The 16,276-nt window shown below is 51.3% G+C and overlaps 1 protein-coding gene across 2 annotated transcripts; it reads right to left on the reverse strand.

Annotated features, from left to right (window-relative positions):
• Positions 1-1,095: 1,095 nt before the first annotated feature.
• On the reverse strand, positions 1,096-12,491 carry C17H13orf46 (chromosome 17 C13orf46 homolog). Of its 2 annotated transcripts, none has more exons than XR_005093071.1 (9): positions 12,210-12,491; positions 10,119-10,158; positions 8,838-8,997; positions 8,695-8,742; positions 7,726-7,776; positions 6,231-6,298; positions 4,360-4,438; positions 2,207-2,392; positions 1,096-1,575 (listed from the first exon to the last, which is right to left on the reverse strand). XR_005093071.1 is itself a non-coding variant. In XM_037211608.1 (9 exons), the coding sequence occupies exons 1-9, from the start codon at positions 12,385-12,387 to the stop codon at positions 1,503-1,505; spliced, it is 765 nt and encodes a 254-aa protein (XP_037067503.1). In that variant the 5' UTR covers positions 12,388-12,491; the 3' UTR covers positions 1,096-1,502. The 2 variants fall into 2 exon arrangements, 1 of the variants encoding a protein (XP_037067503.1); XM_037211608.1 differs by having other exon boundaries at positions 2,207-2,274.
• Between the last annotated feature and the right edge of the window lie 3,785 nt (positions 12,492-16,276).

The raw sequence follows: 16,276 nt of genomic DNA on the forward strand, positions 1-16,276 counted from the left end.
GGGTGGAGCAAGCTTGTGGGGTAGCCCATGAGGATGTGGGCTCCACCTCACTGCTGCTCAGTCTCTGGGCTCTGCCCCATCCTCCTGCCTGCTCCCTGCACCTCAGTTCCCTGCTCTGTAAAGCAAGGATCATCCTTTAAGATGCCTTGAGCTGTGTCAGAACCAAACAAGATGACTGAAACCAGGGGCTCCTCCACCGAGACAGCCTCCAGCCCCCCTCCCCCTTGAAGAGCGTTTGTCCACCCCTGGGAGGGTCTGGAAACCACGGGTCACTTTTTTTTTCAGCTGTGTTCACACTGCATGAGCTCTGAAAATGTGCCCCCAAAGCTAAGCTCACACAGGGAGGATGCCAAGAATATCGGCAGGATTCAGACCACGCTGGGGCTCACTTGCAAGCTCCCCACTCAGAACCTGTCAATCTCTAACCCCCTAACAAACTCTCCAGGTGCCCCGACCCCAGGAGAATGACAGGTGGCAGCCTTACTGCCCCAAGGAAGCTCACAGGTTGTCAGACTCCAGGACGGCCACATGGACTATAATAGGCACACCTCCCCGCATCCTTAAAGTTGCACTCTCCACTGCCCCAGTCTCTCGCTAGGGAAGAAGAGAGGGCCTGACTACAGGGAACCTTGCCATTCCCGATACCTGTCAGAGGGGACCCACCCCCACTCTGCCTCATGGGCTTGGGTGCTTATTAGAGCCTCCGGCATGCCTGCCTGACGAAGTCGGGCATTTGGGCCCGAACTCCTTCCAGAGCACTGGCCCATGCTGTCATCCCTGTCTGTACACGCACCAAGAACGCTTCTAACCAACTTCTTCCCGCAAAGGACATGGTCAGCGCATCAGTGGCCTGAGGACTCTTTCAAACCTTTCAAATAGGAGCCCCAACTCCACGAGACCCCCACAGATCACCTTGAACCACCACTTCTTGTCCTCCCCATCCCAGCTTGGGTTCTGTGGTCTGCACATATGCTGGGCTGCTGTCAGTTATGGGTCTAATGGGGTCTTCTTGCTCTGGGATGGAGGCGGCGGACCCTCCCACTTTGCCTCCATCCCTACTAGTGACCATGACAACACCAGAAGCCCAGTATGGGATCAAGCTTCTGCTAACCTCTGTCTTCCATGAACTCACCATGTCCTTGATGAGTGCAGGTACTCAGGGCTTCAGAGTTACATGTTTGAGGAATTGTTTTGCTTTGTTTTTTGGGGTTTTTTTTTTGGTGTGTGTGTGTATGGGGGGGTCACACATGGGAAAGTCATTGGGGGAGTTCACATCCCCAAGCATCCTTAGAGAACCAGGCTTCCAGGTAGAGGTACTAAGGAAGGCTGTGGCCCAAGGCTTGGGGTATGTGTGTGTGTGCAAGGATATGGGTGCAGGGAGGGGACAGTTCAGAGGTGACTTTGGCCTTTCTCCTCTCCAGCTGCGGCCTGGAGGTTGCCTACGTATGACATCGTAACTCCAGCGAGGCATTCACACGGTGTTGTTTTCCTTTAGTGAGCAATTAGCTGGAGCTTACGTTCTGTGACACCGGTGGGGTGGCATGCCCGTTGGTCCTGCATAGTTGGTGCCTAGGACTGAGAGGGAAGAGGATTGGAGAAGCCGGGTCACCAGGGGGCGCCATCAGACAGGCTAAAGCCCTAGTCCTGGTGTTTTCACTAAGAAGCCTGCAGGAGCAGCAGCCTTGTGCGGGGAAGACAGAGCAGGAATTGATGGGAGGTCGGCGGGCTGCAGAAGCAGGCTCTGCAGAGGTGATGGGAGAGACTGATGATCACGAGCCCGCACAGCTAACAGGGCGCCCTTCCCCCAACACCCTGGACCTACCACCCACCTCCATACGTCTCCTGCCCTCATGTCTTCAGTAGCTTGACTAATATTTACCCAAAGACTAATCTTTATGAAACTCTTCGTGGCTAAAATAAGAAGTATCAAGAGTTATTGTCTATCCCGCTACAGGCAGGGCCGGCCCATGGGGGCATGGACTTGGTCCATGGGAGTCCCTTGTCTCAGGTACTGAATGGCACCTGAAAACAGTTCAGTGACCATGCTCGTTATACACTGAAAACTCAGTGTTTTATAAACTCAGGGGCAATGTGACCCCAACTTGTAACACAGTCTACCCTTGACCTGAGACGAGGTCCATGTGCCCTCGCTCTGCAGTGACCAGCTACCAGAAGGTCAGGAGTTCACTGTCATTTTCGACCTTACCTGTGATTGGCCTTGGGTTGGAGGAGGGTCCCTGCAGTGGGTCTCCGTCGGCTGCTGTCACTCTGACCCTGCCCATGGAGGGGGGATCATGAAGCTGTCCCAGGCCTGGGCTGTCTTCCCTTAGTCCCCAGAGAGCTCTACCAGTGGCTGAGTCAGATAGGTCCTGTCCTGAGACCACTGGTGGTTCTAACAAAGCCAAGCCTGTGTCAGTGCCTGGTTGGGAAGGTGCGGCCCGAGGAGGATGGACTTCTCGGGGTCTGAGTCACAAGGGCTCCTGGTGACCACCAGGCAGTGGGAGTTGGGACCCCAGAAGCTAAGCTGTCAATCCTCCCTGAATCCCAGCATCACTTGGATCTGAGGAGCCAGTGGCTGTGCTGGATGCAAACAGTAGGTGTTCTTCAACAGCCTCTGGCCACCAGAAGCAGCAGCAAGAAAGACCCTGCGGATGGGTGGTTCCGTATCTTTACCAGCCATGGACATGCGGACAGAATGCAGAAACCTCTTGTTCCTCAAGCCCCAGGCCTGTCTCATCCTCCCAGTAAAACTGGCTGCTGCCAGCTGCTGCCCAAGTATAGTTGAGCTCCCGCCCTGACGCTGAGCCTTCAGCACATGGTGGTCACCCTTTTCTCTCCCTGCCAGGACCTCTCTTCTCTGATGGGGCAAATGATGCTAAGAAGCCATATGGCTCAGAATCCACAGATAGATGGACACATAGGCAGGGCAGTGAGACCCAGGTCTCAGGCATGCAGGAATGCTCAGAACCAAGGTTCAAAATATTCCTTGAGCCCTTCATAATATGATTTCTAAATATGATATCTACCTCTGGACCTGGCAGATGCTGTGACCCTCGACAAAGACACACAGAAAGAACGATATCATCGAGACTTAAGCTAAGGTTGTATCCAGAGGCCTGGCCTTGGCCATCACGAAACTGCCATCCAGACATGGTGACAAAGGATGGACAGGTAGACAGATTCACACTGACGCCTGCTCTGTGGCAAGAGTCCAGGAGCCATGGCCAAGGCCTCTTCTTCCACCCTGGCGAAGGTGCCAGCAGCTGTCTGTTCTGAAGTGTGTCTCTAGAGAACCTTTCTGATGGCAGCTGGAGGATGGGACTGGTTCAAAACCACATAGTGGGCCCAAGGGGGTGCCTCGCTTTACCATGTAGACCCCCTCAGAGGACCATCTGGGCCCGTTTGTGTCCCATGAGTAATGATATGGGAAAGGCTTGCCCTCGCAGGCAGGGGTCTGGGTGGAAACTGATGGGTGGTCCTCTCTCCCCTCTCTACCTGGGCAAGGGCCTGCCTGGAAAGTAAATTCCTCAAGACTCTCGCCCCAAGAGGTCGAAGTTTCAGTTATCTATGTAAGGGAATGTATGTACGAGGTATGTAAATGCAAATGTACTATGTACTATGTAAGGGAATGCGTATGAGGTATGTAAATGTAAATGCGAATGTGTGCACTGTGCATTATACATGTGGCTGTACAAGGGGGCATGTGTGTGTGTGGTATGTGTATGAGGAGCTGAGGGGCATAGCCCTGCACACTCATGTGTGTATGGGTGTGTGCATGTGTGTCCTATGTACATTGGAACATACCTATGTGAATGTCAAGCATGTCTATCTCTCATTCAACTGGCTAAGCAAGGTAGAAAGTGTGCATGCATTATCAGCCTTCTACTCTCACCTGGCTGTCCTGGTTCCCTTCTGGACCCTGTGAATCAGCTCTGAGCATTCTCCCCAAGGAGCTCAGGCCCATAGCTACTTCTAGATGTTTCCAAGATCTTCACGGTAGGACTATCAGCATCACCCACCATTACTGACAGGTGTCTAAGGAGGACATAGCCACCTTCCTGCCTCTGTCCACATCCCATGGAGGAAGAACATGATCTACAAACATCATATCATCATGTCTCTGGAGGCCAGGGTACACACCTGGGTGGTCCACGCCCCCCCTGAGCATTCTTAGGCTACAGTGGATTAGGGGTCTCTACATAACGGCATCACTGTCCTTTCTCCCAGCAATGGCTGGCCTTGCAAGATGGAAATGGAACCCCCAGGATCTGGTCAGAGGGGCACTGGAGTGAGCACACCACCCCTGTGCCCCTAGCCATTCAGAGTCCCACCCTTCCCTGCCCTCCAGGTTTTGAATACCTTCTCCAAAGCACTGGTAGCTTCCTTTACCTTCTTCTTTGTGGAATATGGGATGCAGCATACCCAGCTGGTCCTTGTCCTGGACGCCAAGAACATGGGAATAGAAATGTGCTCCCTGCCCTGTAACACACCAGCCCCATGGACGGCAGCCCCCACACCACACCCTCAAACCTCACTGCTCTCACTCCACAAAGACCCAGGGAGGCAGGGCTTTCCCCCAGCCAGCTCATCTCTCTTCCAAACCAGTCTTCCAAAGCTAGCTGCTTATTTTTGTCCTTCCGGTACCCAAGTCTCGTATTCCCTGGCTAGAGGGACTCTTTAAATACAAGAGACCAACTGAACCTAGTCATAACCTCCAGGCAGCAAAGACTGGAGGTGGAGAAAGGTAACCTCCATTTATTTTCCTCCCATAGGAGGTAGTGCTTCCCACTCTACTGTGAAGCCATCACCCAGCTCATGACCAAAGCTGCCCAACTGGGCAGCAATGGGGCTGTTGGCTGATGGTTGGCCTACCTCACTGAGGGGTCCTGGGCATAAAATTGGAAATCAACAAGGCGAGAGGCACAGATGGGTGTCCTGGCACCTGTCCCAATCAGGTTACATGTAGGACCCTCATCCCTACCAAGTAAGTGCCAGCTCTCAGGGCTACTCTGGCACCCTACTTTACCTAGGGTAGTGGGTCTTAGGGATTAGAACCCAGACGCAGACAACAGACTTAACTGTCCATCTCTCAAGATAAAGTGTAAAGCCAACCAGCCTTTTGCCTCTGGTTAAATTCATCCAAGGACCAGCGAGAAAAGGAATCACTTGGAGAAGACTTGCATCCATCAGGTCTGGACCAGGGAGTATGAAAAGAGTGTCCTGATATCTTGGTAAAGCTTGATATGGTCACCTGTCACAGCCTGGTCATGTGGAGGTCAGTCAGGGAAACTTCGCAGTGTGGATGAACAAAACATCACTGAATCCCTTCCCCCAAGACAGAAGCTTGAAGCAAATATGGAAATCACCGTAACAATAATTCTCAACTGCCCACCGAATAGAGGGCTAAGGGGCACCCATCCCCCTGCACAAACCCAGCTTATGTCTGAGTATGACGTCAATGATCATGCAGCCTAGCAGTGTCCTGGGTCTATAAGGTAGGGTTAGGGGTGATTCTTTACCCCTTTTCTCTGCTGTTCCACATGGTCCACATTCCGTTCCTTGAAGACCACATGCCAGTTTTACAAATCCAATAGAAAAATTTTATCTTGAAAACCTAAGTAAATCAACCAAAATACTAACAAAGACACTAATTCTGAGGGGGTGGGCATTTGAGTAACTGCTATTGTGTTCTTTGTATTTCTCTGTATTGTCAGAAATGAAGTAAAACAGATCCGTGGGCCAGAGGCAAGTATCTGCCTGGATCCCAACATCCTTTGTGGCTGATGCCTCTGAACTTCAGGAAGTCTCAACATTTTGCTGGTCCCCTCAGGGGCATGAGTCCTAGTACCAGTATGCAAAACCCCGTTGGCCTAAGCCCAGCTCTGAGAGGCTCTCTCCCTGATGGCATCCATGTGTGCAGGGTCTTCCCAATGGGGGACGCTGACACCTTCTGCTTCTTGTCACTTTGCTGGCTGATGGGATGAGGAGACGTGGTTTGGTGGCGGAGTGAGATGTGGCTCCTGGTAAATTTGCTCCCAAGCTCTGAGAAAGTTTACCATATTGTGGCCTGTTTCTTGGCCCCACTGGTCCCCATAATCACTTGGCTTATGCATGGCTCAGGGGGATGGAGGAAAGGCAGGAAGGCACAGCGCTGCCACCATAGGAGTCTGTGGTAGGAATGTCACTCTGATAAGCACCCCCATCCAAGTTATCCCCTGAGCAATACTCACTCATCCTCTGACAAGTCCCCTGTGTCCATTGGAAGCCTCTTCTCTTCTCTTACGGCACAGGTGACCACCTGTGGGAGGGGGTACAACAACCTATGGGATCCACGCAAGGTCAGATAGGGACAGAGAAAGCCAGCCCACTGTGGCCCTGAATGTCCTCCTTCCAGACAGTACTCTGTCGAGTGGGAATGTCCAACAAGGGACTCTGGGTCCTTGTGTGAGCCTCCATGGCTCCCCGTGTGAGTATCCATGGCTCCTGGGCTACAGATGGAGAGAACTGGCCTCTCGGTCTGCTTCTGCTATTGGCTGACCTTTCTGGAGTCCTTAGAACTCGGGGCCCCATGAGTAGCCTCATAGAGACTTAGTGACCAGTCTTTTTTTAACCATATATAGTGTGATTCAGAAGCTGAAGGTGTAACAGGTGTAATCTGGAAAGGAACCAACCCTCAGGTACCCCTTAATCTTGTCAACCGAGAACTTCAGGAACCATCCAAAAAGACATCCGCTCATTACAGCAGAGAATTGGAGGAAGACTCCAAATAATTCTGTTGATGAGCCACTGATAAAAATCTCATCATTTTATGGATAATGATGTTGGTGATGTAATGATGATGTTGATGGTGATAATGACAATGATGGTGATTATGTGATGGTGATATTGATGATGATGGCAGTGATAGTGGTGATGGTGGTGGTGGTGGTGGTGGTGGTGGTGGTGATGGTGATGATGGTGGTGGTGGTGATGGCAGTGATACTGGTGGTGGTGGTGATGGTGGTGGTGGTGGTGGTGATATTGATGATGATGGCAGTGATATTGGTAATGGTGGTGATGGTGGTGGTGGTGGTGGTGATGGTGGTGGTGGTGGTGGTGATGGTGGTGGTGGTGGTGGTGGTGATGGTGGTGATGGTGGTGATACGACAATGATGGTGATGGTGACAATGATATCGAGGATGGAGACAGTGGTAACAATAACAGCAATGGTTGTTATGGCAGGGATAACGTTGACGGTAATGATGGCAGTGTGACCAGTGGTGAGGATGGTGGTGGGTACTGTTGGAGATGGTGATGACAGCAGTGTTGGCATAATGGTGACACTTAATTCCAAGGCCACTGTTGTGAGAGCGTCAGGAAACCACCTGGAGATGTGGGTATATGGTTCCATGATGGACAACTCAACCACAAGAGGTTCATGAGTGTTTTGAGCTGTTGCTGAGAAAGCCATCGGTCTCCCATTCTCTCAGCCTCCTCCTGAGACTCCCTCAGCAGCTCTGGGTACCCAAGGACCCAGGTTTGTGCTAAAGCAGAGGGAGAGGAGACACAGGTGTTTTCCTTCTACACCCACAGTCAGTCCTCAGCACTAGCACCGTGGAGAGTCTCTGGAACTTCTGGCCTTGGGTCTCTGCCTCACCCTTCTTGCGTCTGTTATACCCACCCCCCACAGTGTGGGTGCTCTCCCAGGGGGTAGCCTGGACCTCTGGTCTGGAGGGTTTGCTGTACCTCCTCTTCAATATGGTCTCCCAGGTCGATCTCCACAAACACAGATGGTTTCTATAGATGGAAGCAATAATTCATGAGTGAGCTTGGAAGGACCCGCAAGGTTCTGACTTGTAGACACCTAGGTCTGGGTGGTCCCACCAGATTCTGGTGGTGACAGAGGGCCCCTCTGAAGCTTGGAGGCCCCCCATGGTAGCACAGACAGTGGTGTCGAAGGCTAGCTCTGGGTACGAGAGGAGTGTGGCCTTCTGACCCATTCCTACTCAGGGGAAACAAGCTCTTCACATTCCACCAGTTCCTTCCTCCTCACCTCGAGTGCTAGGGCCTTCAGGTGACAAGGCACTGTGAAGACTTGGGGATCCCTCCCCAGCCCTGACCTACTGGGAGCATGTGGCTCACATCCATACATTTGCCTAGAGCCAAGCTTCATGGAAATGAGATCTACTCTATAAAGTGGGATGATCTGGCAGCTCAGAGTATGCCACCTCGGTCTCTGACTCTTTGGCTGGCCCAGAGTCTTGCCAAGGACTTCTGCTGTGAAGTGCGGTAAAATATGTGTCCCTTTGTGACTGTTCCCTAGAACATGGTCTGGGAAGGAAGATAGAGCTACCTTCCTCCATGAAGGGCACCGTGGAATTCCTAATTCAGTCTGAGGCTTGCACCGACGCCCCTCAGTGACCAAGGTCAGGTATGCCTGGCTCTGGGTCAAGTTCAATTGGAAGGGGAAATCATCTCAAGACCCACACCTTAACTGACTTCCTTGTTTGGCAAGCTAGGGCCCGATGCTGCAGGGTCAGGAAACGAGGTCCAGAACTTGGTCCCTGAACCCCTTTCTAGCCTGGATGGACAGGACAGCACCTGTCAGATGGCTTTAAAGGCTACAAGTCTACAGTGCATGCATAGCCCACTGGGAGTTGCACATAGACAGACTTGCACATCTTAACTCCTGTGACTCAAGGGAGAAACGCTTGCCTGTTTTTCTAGAAGGTTATTCAGCTTCATGGACTCTGGCTCTTGTCCCTACAAGTCAAAGAAGATACCAGTAGGTCAGTACAGGGGACGCCCCGCAGGTGGCTGGGGTGAGCAGAGGTGCACAGAGCTGCCGGAGGCCTGACCTCGGCCACTGAGGTACATCTTCCTTTGTGGGTATCATCTTGTTCTGTGGCGCTGGCCTCTGAGCCACTCTTCTCTGGCTCCGTTTTCCCACACTTTGGGTCCAGTTTTCCGGGCTCATCCTGGTTCTTTTTCTTTCTGTCTTCCTCTAGGCTCACCTGACTGGAGATAAGTGGGGTCGGGGAGGCTCGAAAAAGCGGTTTGGAATAAGTGTCACGACGGGAATCAGTTGCTGACTCTCTGGCTCCTCCCCTAACGCTGGGAGTGGGGTAAAGCCTGTGGACCCTTTTGGGGGCAAAAAGTCTCTCCTCTGTCCCCTAATAACTCATCTTGTCTGGAGACACCAGCCCGACCCCCTCCAGGTAGAGACCTTAGGGCTGTGGGGATCAGCGGACTGAGCTGTGTCTGTCACTCATGCCTACTTTTGTGGCTCCCCTACTCCCTATACTTTGTTGAGTGTGACGAAGGGGACACAGGTACATCCTCACTGTTGCCAGAGGTAAGACTCAGACAACTGCTGGATTCAGACGTGTTTTGGGTTGCATCACCCCAAGGCCTTCCAAGCTCCAGCCTGTCCTTTTCCCGAGGCTAGACAGCAGCTACAGCCTTATGTGACATGTGGGTACCTAGTTCTACCATCCAATGGCACTTTCAGTGGTGTCCTAGGCACCAACATCCCCCCACCCCCTCAATGCTTTCTGGTCTAGCTCCTTCTACTGGTGTGGGCTCATGGGAAATGATGTGAAAACAGACAGCCTGGCCTGTGCCTGGCCCATGGTGAACAGACTTTGGGATCTGAGAAGAGTCTTTGGGTTCAATGACCTTTAAGCCCCATGGAAGGCAGTGCAGAGGGATGGCTCTGTGTTAGGTGGCCAGATAGCCTGTTGTATCTGAGCAATAGTGAGGAGGCTGGTTATGTACCCTCCCTGCTCAGCAAGGACACCTCAATGGGCCCAGTTGACATGAGACAAGGTGGAGCTTCCTTTCTGGGAGAGGCACGTGGAGGTATTTGTTGAGATACTTTCACCAAGCCTGCATGATGCCAGACAAGGACCAGCCAGAAGGGCTACCCAGGAAGTGAGCAGGACTGCCTGCAGTTCCGGGACACACTATGGTGGGTTCTGTTTTCACAATGAACCCTTCAGATAAAGAGGATCCTCAACCATCCCAAGCAATTCCCGCTAAAAGGACTCTTCCCAAGTCCTGACCCCGAGGGGAGGGCTCCATCCCTGCTCCCCACGACCTCAGTCCTCACATTTCAGAAGAACGTGTCTTCCACTTACCAGATGATGTCATCAGTGTCGTTTCTTGGATCCTCAGAGTCTGAGCAGCAAGGGTAGTCGGTCAGTAAATGAGCATTCCAAGGTAGGATGGCTCCCGCACCTAGACCTCCCCAGTTTGCCACCTCACAGGTTCACTGTCCTGCCTGGCACTCCTCTCAGGGCAGGTTCAAGGTCAGCCCGAGGGTGAACAGCCATGGCTCAAAAGAATTCCTTTCCTCATCTACTTCTTTGGCCATGCTCCAAACACACGTCCATCTTTCCCCCTAGTCCAGCACCTTCCATGCCTAGGCTAGAGTTTTCAGCCTGCTTCATGCACAGTTGCAAAAGCCAACCCCCTTGCTCTATTATTCTCCCTCTGTGGCCCAGGCTGGGCATCCAGGGCCTCCTGGAACACACTCATGGGTCCCCAGATCTTCCTCATCCCAGCGTGGATTACTGGAATGGCAGGACAGGAGACCAGGAAAAGGGACCCTCACAAGATGGCCACTTGCTAGAGATGGGGTGCCTTGTTCAGGAACATCCTGGCCACTGATGCCTCTTAGCTCTGAGGGCCATCACTGGGGTGATCTGAATTATCCTCTATCCCATGGGGCAGGAGGTACCTTGAATGTGCTCAAGGCTGAGGAGACCCTAACAAGTGGACATGAGACATGAATTCTACAGCTTCAGGGAAATAACTTCAGGGAATCGTGCAAGTGATCCTGGGAGGCACTAATTGGCCTGTGAGCTTTGCCCCGACATGGCATACTCCTTCTGCGTGTAACTTCCTCCCCTCCCCTTCCAGGCATCTGGCAGCCCAGCACAGCATCTCACGGGAAGAGTCATGTGCAGATGACTTCACTGAGGCCTCATTCTAGACTCTCCCCCAGGGTTGTCATGGAGGCCAGACCTCAGCATGGATGGTTGGTATTATCTGATCCCCATGGTGGCTCTGGGATTCAGAGGGGAATCCAAAATGTTAAAGAAGAGTTGTGGGGAAAGCCAAGCCCAGAGACTGGGGGGCTGGAGGCTGCCCTGCTCTGGACGGTTCCCGAACAACGGGCTAGCCCTTTCCTTGGGGTCAGCTCCTAGACTGGTTGATGCCCGCGCAGGAGATGTCCTCTTTTTCCATCCCCTCCAACCCCCCCCCCCAGTGTTGTCCTTCATAGAGACGCTAGGTGCTTTCAAGCTGCCTCCTTCCCAGAAGGGAGTCTGTCTCCTCCTGTGCTCAGCACGCCTGGCCTTGGCCTGTGCCGCGTGTGCCCTTTCTCAGGAGACCTCATGCTTTTCCCTCTGCTGCTTACAGTGCTGGACCAGACTTGTGGGCATCTGTGGATGGAAGCTGCCTGCCCAACAGAGAAGCACAAGGCAGAGGCCTTTTTGCTGTGTGTGTGTGTGTATGTGTGTGTGTGTGTGTGTGTGTGTTGTGCGTGTGTGTTTTTACATAGCTTTGTACAACAATTCAGACCTTGGCAGTTCTAGGCAGGTTTCAGTGCCATCCCAGCCAAAGGGTCAGAATGCCGTGAGGAGAGTAGCCTCCATGGAAGGCCTCCTGGTGGTTTAAATATTTCCAGAAGGATTTAAAAATGGTCTGGAAGGGCTGGAGAAATGCTGTTAAAAGCACTGGCTGCTCTTCTAGAGGCCCAGGGTTCGATCCCCTGCACTCACATGGGGGCTCATAATTCTAATTCCAATTCCAGGGGATCCAAAGCCCTCTCCTGATCTTCATAGCACTACATGTATGTAGTAACACGGGCATACACGCTAGCCTAACACCCATACACATAAAGATCTCTGCCAGTCCCACCTGACTATACCTGTCTACATGCACCTGTGTTTTAGAAGATGCTAACTATAAGGAGAATCTTCTAGCCCTGATCCTTCCTGTGAAATGTACTTGGCAAAGAACAGTCAAGAGAAAGGTAGGATTTCCATAGCCTGGTGCAGTTCTTGAGGTAGAAGCCAGCTACTTCTTACAGGAATGTGCCTTGCATGAGGCGCAAACTGTCCATGTTCAGATGTTCACAAACCCTACTTTCTTGAGGTTGGGTCAGGTCTGGCCTGCCCTCCCAGCCCACTAGGAGAGAGCCACCCCCACACCTAGCTCCTTACGTAGTAGTTTCCTGATGCAGACTGGTGGATCCCCCTTCTGGTGCAAGCCACCCACACTCCTGCTCCTCTGGAGATCAGCCCCCTCACTGGCCACCTTGAGGTATCCAGGGGTTATTCCTGAAGGCAGGGCTCCAGGACCAGGCCGGTGCCTCCTGTGAATGGGGGGATCCTTTTCCATCCTGACCCAGAGGGGCGGAGGGAGCCACCAGGGCAGCCTCAGACCAAAGGCATCTCTGCCAACCTCTCTCTCCCTTTCTCTCCTCCAGCAAAGTGGTCCAGAGCATGCTCAGTCTCCGTTGCTAAGGTACTGCTGTGACATCACAAGGCAGAGCTGAATGTTTGTGGAGGGCCAACCCCGGAGGTCTCTGCAGGTTCGAGGTTTTTTTCAGCGGTTTCATGTCTGCTGCTTTCCTGTACTTCTGGATTCTTCAACAGCCTGGGGCCTTCCTGAAGACAATGCCTCACAAATGTGTGTTCCTGACGCCTGAGCTTTCTCCCACTTGAGAATCTTCCTTTTTCTTCAGAGATGAGGATGGCAGGAGGCAAAGTCAGGAAAATGAATGAAGGGCCTTGGGTCAGTGTGATCGGATTCACATCCAGGCCAATGGGTCAGAATTCACCCAGAGAGGAGGGCTTGGTGGAAGACATTTTGGTGATTTAAATGACCTCGACGTAAGAATCTGTCTACATAGGACCACAGCCTGGATGGGTTCAATTGGAAAAATGTCTCCCAGTTGAAGGCTGGAGGATGAGATCCGCTGGCTCCCCTGAAGCCCCTCTCAGGGTCTACAGATGTCATCTTCAAGGGGCTGTCCCCAGTCTGTGTCTGAAGGCACGCTGGGTTGGGGCTCCCCCTAGTGTCAACATAATGCATAACTATCCCCTCAAAGTGGATAAAAGTTTATTCTGGAGCTAAATACAAGTCATCACTGCCTAGGAGCACATTCAAATGACCCCAAACTCCATGCCCCAACATGGTGACAGTTGAAAAAGTGTCTTTTAAATTTACTAATTATTGCTGAGCGGCGGTGGTGCATGCCTTTAATCCCAGTGCTTGGGAGGCAGAGCCAGGCAGATCTCTGTGAGTTCAAGGCCAGCCTGGTCTGCAGAGGGAGATCCAGGGCAGGCACCAAAACTACACAGAGATACCCTGTCTCGAAACTTTTTTTAAAAAATTACTAATTATAGGCGCGCGCGCGCGCGCGTGTGTGTGTGTGTGTGTGTGTGTGTGTGTGTGTGTGTGTGTGGTGTATGTGCACATGAGTGCAGGTGTTGGTATGGTCCAGAAAAGGGTATTAGGTCTCCTGGAGCTGGAGTCACAGGCAGTTGTGAGCTATTCAATCTGAGTTCTAGGAACTGAACTTGAAGAGCAAGATGTGCCCTTTGTGCTGTCTTCAGCCTCTGGAAGTTTTTATCTTAGCAGGACAAGGAAAGCCATAAACAAAGGTGCTTTTCAAATACATTGGCAGAAATATTAAATAGATGGCCACAAAAAAAGCAGGGGCTCTTCAGCTCTAGGCCTCAGCTGCTATCTGGTGGCGTCCATCCCCTTTTGGTTTGGGAAATCAGAGTTTCATGAATGCATTGCAAAGGGCTGTTGTACCTGTTACTCACAGGCTGTTAGGTCAGACATAGAGGTAGGCAAGGAATGGCCATGAAGGTGGCTAGAGATAGCCCAAGATAAACTGTAATTAGGCTCTGGACCTGCAACACTGCAACTTCTCCACAGTCATTGAGGTTCTCATCAGTTACCAGCTTCACTGGAAGGTGTCAATCTTTCTAGGAGTTTTGATTCACGTTAGTGACCTTATTTCATAACTTTCCAAGGCCCCCTTTCTCAAACACAGCCATGTCTGAGGTTTCTGGTGTTAGATCATCAACTTCTGATGCTGGGCGCACAGCTCGACCTAACACAGCCTAACAGAAGTTCCCTGGCTCCCTGCTCAAGTCCACAGCCACCGATAGCCACGATGCTGGCAGGAAGGGCACCCTGCCTCTCCAGGGCTTTTGATCGGGCCTGAGAATCAAATTGACTCAAGGTATATTCAGCAGGAAGACAGTTATATGAATTTATTTCTCTGGCATGGGCCCTGTGCTGGCTAGTTTCTGTCAACTTGACACACAAACCCATCAGCATCAAACCATACATTTTCCTTTGTTGTTTGTCCCCAAGATGTCATGTTAATATTACCACAACAGAAAACACAGTTTAGCTTTTCAAAGTCCAGGAGTCTTTTAACAATTGCAATAACTTAAAAATTTAAAGAACCTGGAAACAACCTAGATGCCCGTCAACGGAAGAATGGGTGAAGAAAATGTGGTACATATACACAATGGAGTACTACTCAGCAGAGAAAAACAATGAAAGCATGAAAATTGCAGGCAAATAGATGGAACTAGAAAAAAATCATCCTGAGTGAGGTAACCCAAACCCGGAAAGACAATCATGGTATGTACTCACTCATAAGTGGATTCTAGATATAAAATAAAGAACAATCAGACCACAACCCACAGAACCATGGAGGATATATATATATATATAGATAGCATGGAGGTCCCTAGGACGACTGTGGCTTATAATAAATTTTGGTTTTACTAAAAAAAAAAAAAAATTTAAGTTTCTCTTTAAAAACCCAACATCTCTTTAAAAATTCGAAGTCACTCAACTGTGGGCTCATGGAAAGTTAATACCTTACGTTTTCTTATTCCACAAGGGAAGAACCAGGGAAGTTACAATTAAAGCTAAGCAAAACCAAAATTAAATAGCTTAGTGTCTGATGTCTAGGACTCACATATGACCTTCTGGGCTATAAAGGGTCAAGAGTCCCTCTCTTCCACACAGTATGTCACTCAGCAGCTTTCTTCCATGGGTCCCGCCCTCGATCCTGCTTGAGTTTCTACCCTGCCTTCCCAATGAATGGTTCTGGCCTGCCTTCCCAATGACTGGCTGTGACCAGGATGTATGAGCCCAATCCCTTTCCTCTCCAAGGTGCCCTTGGTTGTGGTGTTTATCAGTCATAGGAACCAAACTAAGACGAAGCTTCATAAATAATGAAGCCGAGAAGTAGCAAAATAAATGTTTTCCTGCTAGCTGAATGGAAAAGAATGGTGAAGGGCATTGTGTGGGGTTGGGTCAGTGAGGTCTGCATGGAGAGTCCCTCACTCTACCCTCAGGGGGACAGAGCTACCCTCTTCTTGCTTCAGGGGAGATGTTCACTGAGGTTTCTATCTGCAGCCACTGGCTCTCCAAGTGACCTCCAAATCACTACTTGGGAGCATACAGCTCCCGACAGCCAGGTCACCCTGTGCAGGCAGGTCACACACACACACACACACACACACACACACACACACGCACACGCACACACACACACACACACCTCTCACAACCAGCATCTCACATACAGGAGGCTGCAGGTCACCTGATCCAGTGACCATGGTAGACACCTAGCATCCACGGGGTTGGTGGCCACCCTCTCCCACTCCAGATGCTCTGATGGTTGGAGCTCAAGATGGAAGCCTAGAGGTAGTTCATGGAGACTGCTTTCTCCAGTGACTAACAGACCTTGTGGGAGAAAGGCACACAGACATGACTGAGTTCTCCATCAGAGAGAGCGATGGAGGGGCTTAGAGTCCTGTGTACTCTGGTGTTTCATTTTCTGTACCTCCTCCCCCACTCCCCAGGTACTAGTTAGTCTAGTCCCAGCTTCCTAGTTATCCCTTGGTTGACTCTTAACTGACGTGATCAAGTGTGAACCCTGCTCCCACCCCAATGAGCTGAATCCTAACTAACTAGGCATGCTGGGCTGTGAGCTGGGCCTTAGATAGGCATACCCCAGAATAAACTGAGTCTTAACTAGCCATGACTCAGTGTGAGCTGAGTTCTAATTAGGCATGCTCCACTTTGAGCTGAGCCCTGACTAGGTATGGCCAAGCCTGAACTGGGCCCTAGACAAGCACGTTCCAGTATAAGCAGAGCTCTGATTTGGCCTCGAGACCTCTGCCTTGGCATTATCCAATTCTTGATGGATACTTTGCTTCCAGCTGATCCAGGCGGACAGAGCCCT

This window comes from Peromyscus leucopus, chromosome 17, assembly GCF_004664715.2.
Source record: "Peromyscus leucopus breed LL Stock chromosome 17, UCI_PerLeu_2.1, whole genome shotgun sequence".
Taxonomy (NCBI): Eukaryota; Metazoa; Chordata; class Mammalia; order Rodentia; family Cricetidae; genus Peromyscus; species Peromyscus leucopus.